At 43.4% G+C, this 14595-nt stretch overlaps 1 protein-coding gene across 1 annotated transcript in view; it reads left to right on the top strand.

Annotated features, from left to right (window-relative positions):
* Nucleotides 1–3592: 3592 nt before the first annotated feature.
* The window catches only part of LOC115149614 (zinc finger protein 2 homolog), a gene marked incomplete at its 3' end in the record, with an annotated part of 84186 nt that continues 73183 nt past the window's right edge, over nt 3593–14595 (top strand). Inside the window, exons 1-3 of the mRNA XM_029692566.1 lie at nt 3593–3643; nt 7640–8506; nt 12230–12872. Of these exons, the coding sequence (XP_029548426.1) occupies nt 3593–3643; nt 7640–8506; nt 12230–12872 (1561 nt within the window). The remainder of the gene's footprint in view (nt 3644–7639; nt 8507–12229; nt 12873–14595) is intronic.

Genomic DNA, 14595 nt, shown 5'->3' with positions numbered 1-14595 from the left:
GTGTGTTCTCTGATGCATTTTAATGCCTGATGAGGTGAATCTCTTCCCACACTCAGAGCAGCGGTGAGTTCTCTTCCCTGTGCATCTCTGCAGGTGTTTCCTGAGGTGTTCTGATCTGGAGAGACTCTTCTTTGCCTTGTCAGCATCATGAGGTTGTTGAGGCTCCCCAGAGGCTCCAAGATAGTGAAGTATCTCTCCTGTGTGAACAACAAAGTCAGACAGATGGTTAAAGGCCCACAACAGCGGAAATCCACTGTAAAAGGTGATGCCAACAGCATAGCCATGATGTTGGACAACAATTGACGTCTGTAATGAATGTTAAAATTATTTGACATTTGTCTTAAAATGAGCAAGAATAGTCATATTTTGTCTTGTTTTCACATTAGTAGTAACATTAAGATTGTAGGCTAGAAATAAGTTTATTCATGTTGTTGAAACTCTTAGGCAGTGTGCCAGACGACTTTTGGTCTCCAATATAGGCCCCTTTCTGTGTTAGCTAAAATTGCGGCATGAGGGCGATGCACATGCAATTTGGTTGTAGAAACTCCTCCCCACTAATGAGGAAACCGATATTTATGGATGTACTATATCTGCCTGGAGCAAAAATGATGAGAAAAGATTTTCGTTTTTCACAATGTATTCTGAATGTGAATGGGGGAAACTCAGGGGAGTAACATCCATTTCCAGGTTGCTTATGAGTTCATTTCACACTACTTTGGATTATAATTGTAAGGCTCGTTTGAATCTCCTGCTTAATATGTTTGCGTTATTGTTGCAAATCAACTGCTTTGTACTTAAAAAAACACTTCAACCAGAACAAAATGCTCTTTGGCTTTTCCATCAAGGTGACAATGAGGGTTTGTACACTGTTTGTTTGCAAAATTTGCCCATAACATCACCTAACAACAAATATAGGAAAATAGCTCTGTGTTGTACAATAGCCTATCCATCAAGGAACAGTTCTCTACACATGAGCTAAGTATCTCTGTGTATCAAGTATCTCTATGACCAAAGTAAGAATGTTGGATCCAACATGGAGCACGGCATAATTGTCTTTACCAGAGTAATGAAAGAAGAAGCACTTTGGTTGTTGTTGCATGTCGTGATGTTTGTCATGTGACTGTCATTCAGAAAATGATTTCCTGGATCAGCTGATGATAGTTGAACATGTCACTAACTAAACAGCTACAGTATTAATTATTATGTGTAATTATTGAAGAACCGCATTAATGACAGTATCCATTTGGGTGTCAATAAAGTTACGATATATATATATATATATATATATATTGACCTTTATTTAACCAGGTAGGCCAGTTGAGAACAAGTTCTCATTTACAACTGTGACCTGGTGAAGATAAGGCAAAGCAGTGGGACACAAACAACAGTTACACGTGGGATAAACAAACGTACAGTCAATAACACAATAGAAAAATCTATATACAGTGTGTGCAAATGGAGTACGGAGGTAAGGCAATAAATAGGCCATAGTAGCGAAGTAATTACAATTTAGCAAATTAACACTGGAGAGATAGATGTGCAGATGATGATGTGTAAGTAGAAATACTGGTCTGCAAAAGAGCAAAAAAAGTAAATAAAAACATGGGGATGAGGTAGGCAGTTGGGTGGGCTATTTACAGATGGGCTGTGTACAGCTGCAGCGATCGGTAAGCTGCTCAGATAGCTGATGCTTAAAGTTAGTGAGGGAGATATAAGTCTCCAACTTCAGCGATTGTTGCAATTCGTTCCAATCATTGGCAGCAGAGAACTGGAAGGAAAGGCTGCCAAAGTTGGTGTTGGCTTTGGGGATGACCAGTGAGATATACCTGCTGGAGCGCGTGCTATGGGTGGGTGTTGCTATGGTGACCAGTGAGCTGAGTTAAGGCGGCCTAGCAAAGACTTATAGATGACCTGGAGCCAGTGGGTTTGGCGACGAATATGTAGCGAGGGCCAGCCGACAAGAGCATACAGGTCGCAGTGGTATATGGGGCTTTAGTGACAAAACGGATGGCACTGTGATAGACTGCATCCAGTTTGCTGAGTAGAGTGTTGGAGGCTATTTTGTAAATGACATCGCCGAAGTTAAGGATCGGTAGGATAGTCAGTTTTACGAGGGTATGTTTGGCAGCGTGACTGAAGGAGGCTTTGTTGCGAAATAGGAAGCCGGTTCTAGATTTCATTTTGGATTGGAGATGCTTAATATTTTAATATTAGTCTGGAAGGAGATTTTATAGTCTAACCAGACACCTAGGTATTGTAGCTGTCCACATATTCTAAGTCAGAACCATCCAGAGTAGTGATGCTAGTCGGGCGGGTGTAGGCAGCGATCGGTTGTTTAATTACATTTTACATTTTAGCAGACGCTCTTATCCAGAGCAACTTACAGTAGTGAATGCATACATTTCATACAATTTCATACATTTTTTTTTTTTTTTTTCCCTGTGCTGGCCCCCCGTGGGACTCGAACCCACAACCCTGGTGTTGCAAACACCATGCTCTACCAACTGAGCTACAGGGAAGGCTGTTGATTGATCGGTTGTTCTTATCAGCTGATGAGTCTGCCAATAAGAATACGGTGATTGACAGAGTCGAAAGCCTTGGCCAGGTTGATGAAGACGGCTGCACAGTACTGTCTTTTATCGATGGCGGTTATGATATCGTTTAGTACATTGAGCATGGATGAGGTGCACCCGTGACCAGCTCGGAAACCGGATTGCACAGCGGAGAAGGTACGGTGGGATTCAAAATGGTCAGTGATCTGTTTGTTAACTTGGCTTTCGAAGACGTTAGAAAGGCAGGGCAGGATGGATATAGGTCTGTAACAGTTTGGGTCTAGAGTGTCACCCCCTTTGAAGAGGGGGATGACCGCAGCAACTTTCCAATCTTTAGGAATCTCAGACGATACGAAAGAGAGGTTGAACAGACTAGTAATAAGGGTTGCCACAATGGCGGCAAATAATTTTAGAAAGAGAGGGTCCAGATTGTCTAGCCCAGCTGATTTGTACAGGTCCAGGTTTTGCAGCTCTTTCAGAACATCAGCTATCTGGATTTGGGTGAAGGAGAAGCTGGGGAGGCTTGGGCAAGTAGCTGCGGAGCTGTTGGCCGGGGTAACCAGGAGGAAAGCATGGCCAGCTGTAGAGAAATGCTTCTTGAAATTCTCGATTATCATGGAGTTATCGGTGGTGACAATGTTTCCTAGCCTCAGTGCAGTGGGCAGCTGGGAGGAGGTGCCCTTATTCTACATGGACTTTACAGTGTCCCATAACTTTTTGGAGTTACATTTCACATTTTTGTCATTTAGCAGACGCTCTCATCCAGAGCGACTTACAGTAGTGAATGCATACATTCCATTTCATGCATTTTTTTTTTTGTACTGGCCCCCCGTGGGAATCGAACCCACAACCCTGGTGTTGCACACACCATGCTGGCATTGCAAACACCATGCTCTACCAACTGAGCCACAGGGAAGGCCTAGTTTAGCCCGAATCCAACAATAGTCATAAAGTTACACTCCCTTTCAGTTGGTCAACTTCGGTACAACATACTATGGGGAAATACAATCATTCTCAATGCCGACCCAAACAGATACTAAATGAAACGGCCCCTGGCAGACCACCCAGACCTGACCCGCAAGATACGTCAGGTTTGTCAGTTTATTAATTGTCTTTTGTTTGAAACACTCCTGTCAATGTTGAGTAAGGACGCACACCTGATTACACATATAGAAGTAGGACTAGTCTACCTGGCCTGTGTGCAAATGTAGGCCTATAAATGTGCCCATTTGGTGATGTCAGATAGTATTTCTGATTGTCTTAATGCACCACCACTAATGAGCTGTGGAGCTTCGCAAATACATTTTTCTTCACCTCAAACAGCAAGTAAACAAAGTCTAATCAAAATCATTTGTGAATGGCAATAGTTCCTCAAAGTATTTTCGTAAAATATTTCCAGCTCTCGTCCTTTCGATAACCACTCAGCATAAAAGGGAAAAATAATGCTCTGATCCAGTGGAAATGTCATAAAAGACCTGATTACTTTTATCCTTTGCACAAATAGCCAACAGCTGTGTCTGTCCAGAACTCACTGGCGCAGGAAACTGAGGGCCCAGAATATTTTATACAATGTAGCAAGCTTTAAAAAGTCTAAACAAGTTTCGGAGGATCCAGTTGATACAATGTTTCAAGTTCGTTGTAGACAGGCCATGTGCAGGCAATGTGATTAATAGGATATTTATTTTTATCAGGATATTTTCTACCTGCAGAATGCAATGTTTTTATTTGTTATGTAGGCTATTTTTTTACATAGTTGGCAATGGCAATAAAAGTTACTTTTAGATTTGTATAATTTTCATTTAGATTTAGATAGAATGTAGATTAATCACAGACAATGATTTTGAGATACTATTATAAATTAAATTAAACTGTTCCACAAAAATGTTGATATGAAAATCATAACTGGCACGCAGATGGAAAAAGTCTAAATGGAAAAAGTTTGATGACCGCTGGTGTAGTTAATTACTGAAAACTTCAGGAGCATAACGGCAGTCGGGAAGAATTTCTTCTTCTTCTGGTTAGGTTATATAGATGACTGGCTCCCTCGAGTAACTTGTGTATCTGTAATTATTTAATCAAACAGCATGCTTAAAGCATCAGACATGTTATGTACATATAGTTGATTTTATTAAAACACATGGAGCGATTGGTAGAAAGAACATTTACATTTTAGTCATTCAGCAGACGCTCTTTTCCAGAGCAACTTACATACATTTCATACATTCTTCTTTCTCCGTACTGGCCCCCTGTGGGAATCGACAATTGGCCCAGCGTCCTCCGGGGTAGGCAGTCATTCTAAATAAGAATTTATTCTTAACTGACTTGCTTAGTTAATCAAATGTTACATTTCAATAAATAAAAAATTGTGTTTTATGACAAACTGTTTTTTACAAATCCGTCAAGGCACCAACTATGAGAAGGGTTCAAAACAATTCATTAATATAATTGAATCTAAGTATGTTTCGCCAACACTTTATAACTTACGTCAAGATGTCTTAATTTCTTGAGAGGTCGCTAGGTTTTGGGTTACGGTTGCTACAATAGCTTCTCTATGAATTTGAGAGTGGTTACATTTCTCCATCCCCCATCCCTCAGCTGTTTACCAAACCAAGTCTCAGGGCAGCCATTTTGTTACTGTTGAAAAAACCCACACAGCAATCTGCAGTTCAAACACTGTTTTGGTAATAAGATGATGGGGTTGGAGAAATGTAACTACTTTCAAATTCATAGACAGACCTATGGATGCAAGGACTGACCATCCATGATATCAACATTATAGTTTTAACCATGTTGAGGCTATACAGTGTTGATTTACATTGTTTCTAAACATTGGAGTAAAAAAAGCTTATTTGGGGTTCTGATTGGGTACAATAGTTGAACTAAGCTCATGAGGCATGTGTTATATTCTTCAAGAATCAATGGCTATAAAGTAATAATTTAAAGTCCAAATATGGATGTAGCAAATGCAGATTTCAACAACTGCAGAGTTTGTGCCTCTGTTTTTAAGACAGTACTTACTAGTGTTAATCAGGGAACGGTTTCTCAAAACCATCTTATGGCTAAGTTCACCGTTAGAACCATTGGACGCCTTAAGATGCGTTTGGGAAACCGGGCCCAAATATCCAGTTTCCTCCTCTTTCATTCTGAATGCGTCCTTCTCTTCTTCTTTCACTGTAACAGCCTCACCCTCTACTTGTTTTTGTATTGTGACATCCTCTTCCTCCTCTTTCACGACAACGTTCAGCCACAGACCCTCTTTCTCCGTCCAGCAGGACTCATCTTCTTTAGCAGGAGAAGAGTAGCTCAGTGACCACATGGTCGGAGATGTTAGCTAGCTAGGCTAATGCTAACGTAACCAGCCCGCTAGCTGAATAATTATAACAACACCGTAAATATGAAATTAAATCGGATACCTAACTAGACGACAGAAGAGGGTTTAAAACACAGTGGCTAATATACACTAAAGCGTCTAAAGAGCTTTATTGGTTCGGCTATTTTGTCTAGCAAGCTACCGAGGTGGCTGAGTAACTTTAGCTGCTGTTGAAAGAAGAGTTCCGTCCACTACATTATACGTCACACCAACAGCATTACCTTAAATTCCCAGACCGCCATCTGCTGACTGGAGTGGGTAACGCAGTTGAGTAAAATGTATATTTTATTTTCAGTAGGGAGGCTATATACAGGCACCGGTTAGTCAGGTTAATTGAGGTGGTATATACATGAATGTATAGTTAAAGTGACATACATATATGATAAACAGAGAGTAGCAGCAGCGTAAAATAGGGGTTGGGGGGGCGGCACAATGCAAATACTCCGGGTAGCCATTTGATTACCTGTTCGGGAGTCTTATGGCTTGGGGGTAAAAGCTGTTGAGAAGCCTTTTTGGCCCCCCTTCGCGTGAACGCGCACGCACTCAATTCTTCTTCCGCCATCTGCTGACTGGAGTGGGTAACGCAGTGTAGTAATTTTTTTTATTTATTTTGGCTTCGGTGTTGTGCCGAATTCTTCATTGCTGCGACTTGCTTGCTAGTTGAAGTTTCTTATCACGTCAGGCTGCGTTTCATTTTATTTTTCATGACGGTTTGATCGTGGGGAGGCACTAGTAATGTCTGCAGTTTTCGGTTTGGCTATGTGTTTCAAGTGTATTAGTCTATTAATGATTCATTTCGGTTGCCTATCCTGATGTGAAGTTTGTGCTATAGAAAGTATTTGACTCTAGCCACAAAATTAAAGGGGGGGGGGGATTTCAGCAAGTCTATTTTTACATTTTAGTCATTTAGCAGACACTCTTATCCAGAGCGACTTACAGTAGTGAATGCAGACATTCCCCAAAAAATGGTAATTTTATTTTTTTCGTACTGGCCCCCCGTGGGAATCGAACCCACAACCCTGGCGTTGCACACACCATGCTGGCGTAGCAAACACCATGCTCTACCAACTGAGCCATAGGGAAGGGCCTGTTGGAATTCTATCTTGGGACTGCAAGGCCTGGCACACTTCAGAATCATTTTTGGTGAGCTATCATGCCCTCTGATGTGCCACAGGAAGTATTAGACTCTAGTCACATTAGGAAGTGGTTATTTCAGAAATAATAGTTTCAGAGCCCTCTATTGTTCTCTCTACCCATCCCCCAAACCCCCATCCCATCCTGCTTTTCCCTCTTATGGCTCTTCCTACGACAACAAAAAGTACACTTTTTCTGTCTTAGGTTTTAAGAATGTAGGTACAGTAGTAATAATAAAATAATAATAACAATAATACATCTAATATTTGTACTCTGGGCGAAAAAGAATGTTCAAATATATAAGTCAACATGAGTGCATATCCATAATCACAGTAAACTGTTATAATAATAGACAAACAACAATAAATAAATGTATAATAATATCATAAACAAAACTATGACTGAATGTGCCTCCATGAAGAATCCCCTCCCCAATAGGTCCCTTCTCCCTCAATAGGACACCCCCAGCACCTCCACCCTCCCCATCAACCCTCAGTAGGACACCCCCAGCACCTCCACCCTCCCCATCAACCATCAATAGGACACCCCCAGCACCTCCACCCTCTCCATCAACCATCAATAGGACACCCCCAGCACCTCTACCCTCCCCATCAACCCTCAACAGGACACCCCCAGCACCTCCACCCTCCCCATCAACCCTCAACAGGACACCCCCAGCACCTCCACCCTCCCCATCAACCCTCAACAGGACACCCCAGCACCTCCACCCTCCCCATCAACCCTCAACAGGACACCCCCAGCACCTCCACCCTCCCCATCAACCCTCAACAGGACACCCCCAGCACCTCCACCCTCCCCATCAACCCTCAACAGGACACCCCCAGCACCTCCACCCTCTCCATCAACCATCAATAGGACACCCCCAGCACCTCCACCCTCTCCATCAACCCTCAACAGGACACCCCCAGCACCTCCACCCTCCCCATCAACCCTCAACAGGACACCCCCAGCACATCCACCCTCCCCATCAACCCTCAACAGGACACCCCCAGCACCTCCACCCTCCCCATCAACCCTCAACAGGACACCCCCAGCACCTCCACCCTCCCCATCAACCCTCAACAGGACACCCCCAGCACCTCCATCATCCCCATCAACCCTCAACAGGACACCCCCAGCACCTCCACCCTCCCCATCAACCCTCAATAGGACACCCCCAGCACCTCCATCATCCCCATCAACCCTCAACAGGACACCCCCAGCACCTCCACCCTCCCCATCAACCCTCAACAGGACACCCCCAGCACCTCCACCCTCCCCATCAACCCTCAACAGGACACCCCCAGCACCTCCATCATCCCCATCAACCCTCAACAGGACACCCCCAGCACCTCCACCCTCCCCATCAACCCTCAATAGGACACCCCCAGCACCTCCATCATCCCCATCAACCCTCAACAGGACACCCCCAGCACCTCCATCATGGATGGTCAGTCCTTGCATGCATAGGTCTGTCTATGAATTTGAAAGTAGTTACATTTCTCCAACCCCATAATCATCTTATAACCAAAACAGTGGTGGAATGACAGCTTTGTTGTTGTTTGAACTGCAGATTGCTGGGTTGTGTGGGTTTATTCAACAGTAACAAAATGGCTGCCCAGAGGCTTGGTTTGGTAAACAGCTGAGGGATGGGGGAAGGAGGAGTGTAACCACTCAAATTTATTCATCCAGGATGTCATAATGATAGTTTAACCAGGTTTCTAGGCTAAATAGTATATTCTAGAATTCATCCATGATGTCATAATGATAGTTTAACCAGGTTTCTAGGATATATAGTATATTCTAGAATTCATCCATGATGTCATAATGATAGTTTAACCAGGTTTCTAGGATATATAGTATATTCTAGAATTCATCCATGATGTCATAATGATAGTTTAACCAGGTTTCTAGGCTATATAGTATATTCTAGAATTCATCCATGATGTCATAATGATAGTTTAACCAGGTTTCTAGGCTATATAGTATATTCTAGAATTTCCAGTGTAGATTTCCTGTGTAGGCAAATTATTAGAGCTGTTGATAAGTCATTGTATAATATTCAGCCAATTGTTTTTCATGCCATTACATTAAAGGCAAGACATACCTAGATTCAATTACATTCATGAATTGGTTTGAAACCTTTGTTTTAAACCCTTCTCAAAATTGGTGCCTTGCCGGATTTGTAAAAAATGGATTGTCATGAAACTCAATTTTTTAAATGTATTTAAATGTAACCTTTATTTAACTAGGCAAGTCGGTTAAGAACAAATTCTTATTTACAATGACTGCCTACCCCGGACAACGCTGGGCCAATTGTGCGCCGCCCTATGGGACTCCAAATCACGGCCGGTTGTGATACAGCCTGGATTTGAACCAGGGTGTCTGTAGTGAAGCCTCAAGCACTGAGATGCAGTGACCGCTGCGCCACTCGGGAGCCCCAAAATCATGTTCTAGTGCTGTCCCCAACTAAAATACATCTTGGTCAACCAAGAGTCATCTGTTCTTTCTACCATTCGCCCCATGTGTTTTTATAAAATCTATATGTACTGAACTTGTCTGATGCTTTAAGCATGCTATTTGATTAAATAATTAAAACACACAAATGACTGGAGGGAGCCAGTCGTCAACATGACCTGACTAGAGGGAGCCAGTCGTCAACATGACCTGACTAGAGGGAGCCAGTCGTCAACATGACCTGACTAGAGGGAGCCAGTCGTCAACATGACCTGACTAGAGGGAGCCAGTCGTCAACATGACCTGACCAGAGGGAGCCAGTCGTCAACATGACCTGACCGGAGGGAGCCAGTCGTCAACATAACCTGACCGGAGGGAGCCAGTCGTCAACATGACCTGACCGGAGGGAGCCAGTCGTCAACATGACCTGACCGGAGGGAGCCAGTCGTCAACATGACCTGACCTAGAGGGAGCCAGTCGTCAACATGACCTGACCTAGAGGGAGCCAGTCGTCAACATAACCTGACCGGAGGGAGCCAGTCGTCAACATAACCTGACCGGAGGGAGCCAGTCGTCAACGTGACCTGACTAGAGGGAGGGAGCCAGTCGTCAACGTGACCTGACTAGAGGGAGGGAGCCAGTCGTCAACGTGACCTGACTAGAGGGAGGGAGCCAGTCGTCAACGTGACCTGACTAGAGGGAGGGAGCCAGTCGTCAACGTGACCTGACTAGAGGGAGGGAGCCAGTCGTCAACGTGACCTGACTAGAGGGAGGGAGCCAGTCGTCAACGTGACCTGACTAGAGGGAGGGAGCCAGTCGTCAACGTGACCTGACTAGAGGGAGGGAGCCAGTCGTCAACGTGACCTGACTAGAGGGAGGGAGCCAGTCGTCAACGTGACCTGACTAGAGGGAGGGAGCCAGTCGTCAACGTGACCTGACTAGAGGGAGGGAGCCAGTCGTCAACGTGACCTGACTAGAGGGAGGGAGCCAGTCGTCAACGTGACCTGACTAGGGAGGGAGCCAGTCGTCAACGTGACCTGACTGGAGGGAGCCAGTCGTCAACGTGACCTGACTGGAGGGAGCCAGTCGTCAACGTGACCTGACTGGAGGGAGCCAGTCGTCAACGTGACCTGACTAGAGGGAGGGAGCCAGTCGTCAACGTGACCTGACTAGAGGGAGGGAGCCAGTCGTCAACGTGACCTGACTAGAGGGAGGGAGCCGACCAGTTCTGAAAGCCTTTAGCCGTACCCTCATCCTATTCCTCTGGTGATGTAGAGGTTATCCCAGGCCCTGTGTGTCCCCAGGCGCTCTCATTTGTTGACTTCTGTAACCGTAAAAGCCTTGGTTTCATGCATGTTAACATCAGAAGCCTCCTCCCTAAGTTTGTTTTACTCACTGCTTTAGCACACTCCGCCAACCTTGATGTCCTTGATGTGTCTGAATCAGGAGGAGCAATCTACTGCAGAGATTAAAGTTCTATCATACTTTCCAGGTCTAAGCCCAAACAGTTCGAGCTTCTAATTTTAAAAATGAATCTCTCCAGAAATAAGTCTCTCACTGTTGCCGCCTGTTATAGACCCCCCTCAGCTCCCAGCTGCCCTGGACACCATATGTGAATTGATTTCCCCCCATCTATCTTCAGAGTTCGTTCTGTTAGGTGACCTAAACTGGGATGCCTGGTTGTTGTTTAAAAGTAATTTCCTCACCACCTTATATAAGCATGCCCCTTTCAGAAAATGTAGAACTAAGAACAGATATAGCCCTTGGTTCACTCCAGACCTGACTGCCCTCGACCAGCTCAAAAACATCCTGTGGCGTACTGCACTAACATCGAATAGTCCCCGCGATATGCAACTTTTCAGAGAAGTCTGGAACCAATACACACAGTCAGATAGGAAAGCAAAAGCTAGATTTTTCAAACAGAAATGTACATTTGCATAGCTCTAACTCCCAAACGTTTTGGGACACTGTAAAGTCCATGGAGAATAAGAGCACCTCATCCCAGCTGCCCACTGCACTGAGGCTAGGAAACACTGTCACCACCGATAACTCCACGATAATCGAGAATTTCAATAAGCATTTCTCCACGGCTGGCCATGCTTTCCTCCTGGCTACCCCAACCCCGGCCAACAGCTCCCCACCCACCGCAGCTACTTGCCCGAGCCTCCCCAGCTTCTCCTTCATCCAAATCCAGATAGCTGATGTTCTGAAAGTGTTGCAAAACCTGGACCCGTACAAATCAGCTGGGCTAGACAATCTGGACCCTCTCTTTCTCAAATTATCCGCAGCCATTGTCAAATAATTTTAACATTCATTACAGACGTCAATTGTTGTCCAACATTATGGCGCCGCTGTTGGCATCACCTTTTACAGTGGATTTCTGCTGTTGTGGGCCTTCAATCATCTGTCTGACTTTGTTGTTCACACAGGAGAGAAACTTAACTATTGTGGATCCTCTGGGGAACCTCAACAACCTCATGATGCTGAAGAGGCAGAGAAGAGTCTCTCCACATCAGAACACCTCAAGAAACACCTGCAGAGATGCACAGGGAAGAGAACTCACTGCTACTCTGACTGTGGGAAGAGATTCACCTCCTCATCAGGCATTACAATTCATCAGAGAACACACACAGGAGATAAATCTTTTAGCTGTACTCAATGTGGGGTGAGTTTTAGTCAATCTAGCTATCTGACTACACACCAACGAGAACACACAGGAGAGAAACCTTATAGCTGTAATCAATGTGGGAAGAGTTTTGTTTCATCTAGCTGTCTGACAATGCACCAGAGAACGCACACAGGAGATAAACCTTGTAGCTGTGATCAATGTGGGAAGAGTTTTAGTCAATCTAGCTATCTGGCTCTACACCAGAGAATACACACAGGAGAGAAACCTTATATCTGTAATCAATGTGGGAAGAGTTTTGTTTCATCTAGCCATCTGACAGTACACAAGAGAATACACACAGGAGAGAAACCTTATAGCTGTGGTCAATGTGGGAAGAGTTTTGGTCAATCTCACCATCTGGTATCACACCAGAGAACACACACAGGAGAGAAACCTTCTAGCTGTGGTCAATGTGGGAAGAGGTTTGCTGCATCTATCACTCTGACTCAACACCAGAGAATACACACAGGAGAGAAAACTTATAGCTGTGGTCAATGTGGGAAGAATTTTGTTACATCTAGAACTCTGACACGACACCAGAGAATACACACAGGAGAGAAACCTTATAGCTGTGATCAATGTGGGAAGAGTTTTACTACATCTTGCTACCTGACTTCACACCAGAGAACGCACACAGGAGAGAAACCTTATATCTGTGGTCAATGTGGGAAGAGTTTTGTTTCATCTAGCTGTCTGACAGTAAACAAGAGAACACACACAGGAGAGAAATCTTATAGCTGTGACCAGAGATAATCTGATAAAAGACTTCTGATCAAATATCAGAAAATACATAGATGAAGGAGTTGTTTCATGATATCAATGAATTAATGTCACAATGTAGAATGTTTTATCATTGTAGAAGGAGAATTTTAATGATGTCAGAATGTAGAACCCTAAACGTTTGTCCCCTGTTCTATTGATTTCAACATGATATGGATATTAGCCTCAGGGGAAAAATCCAGGTTCTGAATTGAGAGAGTAACTGTTTATGTGATTTAACAAAAAGTGATTAACAAAAAAAGAGTTGTTACACTTACCACGTTGGTGACCCACTGGAATCACAATGCAACACTTCAAAATGTAGCTAGCTGTTTTCTATAAATTGTCCTCTAACAAGTGATGTACACATTATTCGTAGATTCCGTGTGGTTTTTGAGCTGTTAGTTTTAACAGGACTTGCAACCTCATCTCCCTCTCGCACAATTGATTTCAACATGACATCGATGAGTTATGACAAATAAGTGTTGTGTTCCTTTGTTTAGCGACCCCTAAATTGAAATGCATCACTCCAAAATGTAGCTGACTGTCTTCTGCTGGTTGTCCTCTAACCAGTGAGGTTAAATATATCTCCCATTTCCGTGTGTTTTTTGTTGTTGTTTCAACAGCACGAACAACCTGATTTAATCCCTAATCGATATCAGTGATTTATTGCTACTTGTGCAGTTTTATAAAGGTGCTTGTTTAAAAAAAATCCAAGTAATATGATTATTGTGGCAGATGTTTGTGTTTATTGCACATTTTATGTTTACGTTTTCAATTTATCAGAAACTGTTTTTGCATATTGGTTATTGATTTGGACACGTTAAAACTGTGTTTTGACATTGGGGCTATCCCACCTAGCAACATGTCATTGAAAAGACTTTGAAAATAAGACTATGCAACCAAATATTTCATATTTACATTTCATGGAACATATAGTAATGATTATTATTAATGTAACCAACTGACAATTTTTGGTACAATTATATTGACATTGTTGCCCTGCTTTTAAAATATCAGGGTTCATTCTCAGATGTGCCAACCCAAATGTACTAGAGCATGACATTGGGGACTGGGCCCCGATCCAACAACATGCCTATCTAGTGAACCCTGAAAAGAGAGAGAAGCTCCGCAGTGAGGTGGAAAGATACTATGGATATTGCAGGAGTTTCCTCTTGAAATCAGACATGTCCATGATAAGGACAACTTGGTTGCTGATTGTCTCAAGGGTGGGCAGTCAAAAAGACTTGTGTTGTGCATTTAACCAGTGCTTAAAGCATGGATCACAATTTATTTTGACTGCACGTTTTCCGTATTGGAGATTAGTTTTGTTTGGGCTCGTTCCAAGGGGACGAGAGTTCTAGAAGCTAGTGAGTTTTAGGAAGACGAGAGTTCTAGAAGCTAGTGGGTTTTAGGATTCTATGGAAAGAAAATGGATCTTAAAAATTATGCAATTGTAAATTATTATTTAGAAATACGTGTTTTTAATTGTTGACAGCCAGTAGACACCATGTTTATATTGTAGAAGGTGAAGCATTGTGAAGCATTAAGTGAAATGGAAGCTGTAGAGATCTGAATGATCGGCTATGAAAAGCCAACTGACATTTACTCCTGAGGTGCTGACCTGTTGCACCCTCTACAACCACTGTGATTAT

Source organism: Salmo trutta, chromosome 15 (assembly GCF_901001165.1).
Source record: "Salmo trutta chromosome 15, fSalTru1.1, whole genome shotgun sequence".
NCBI classification, from domain to species: Eukaryota; Metazoa; Chordata; class Actinopteri; order Salmoniformes; family Salmonidae; genus Salmo; species Salmo trutta.
Note: the sequence above shows the minus strand (reverse complement) of the source record. Positions and strands in the feature narration are given on the sequence as shown.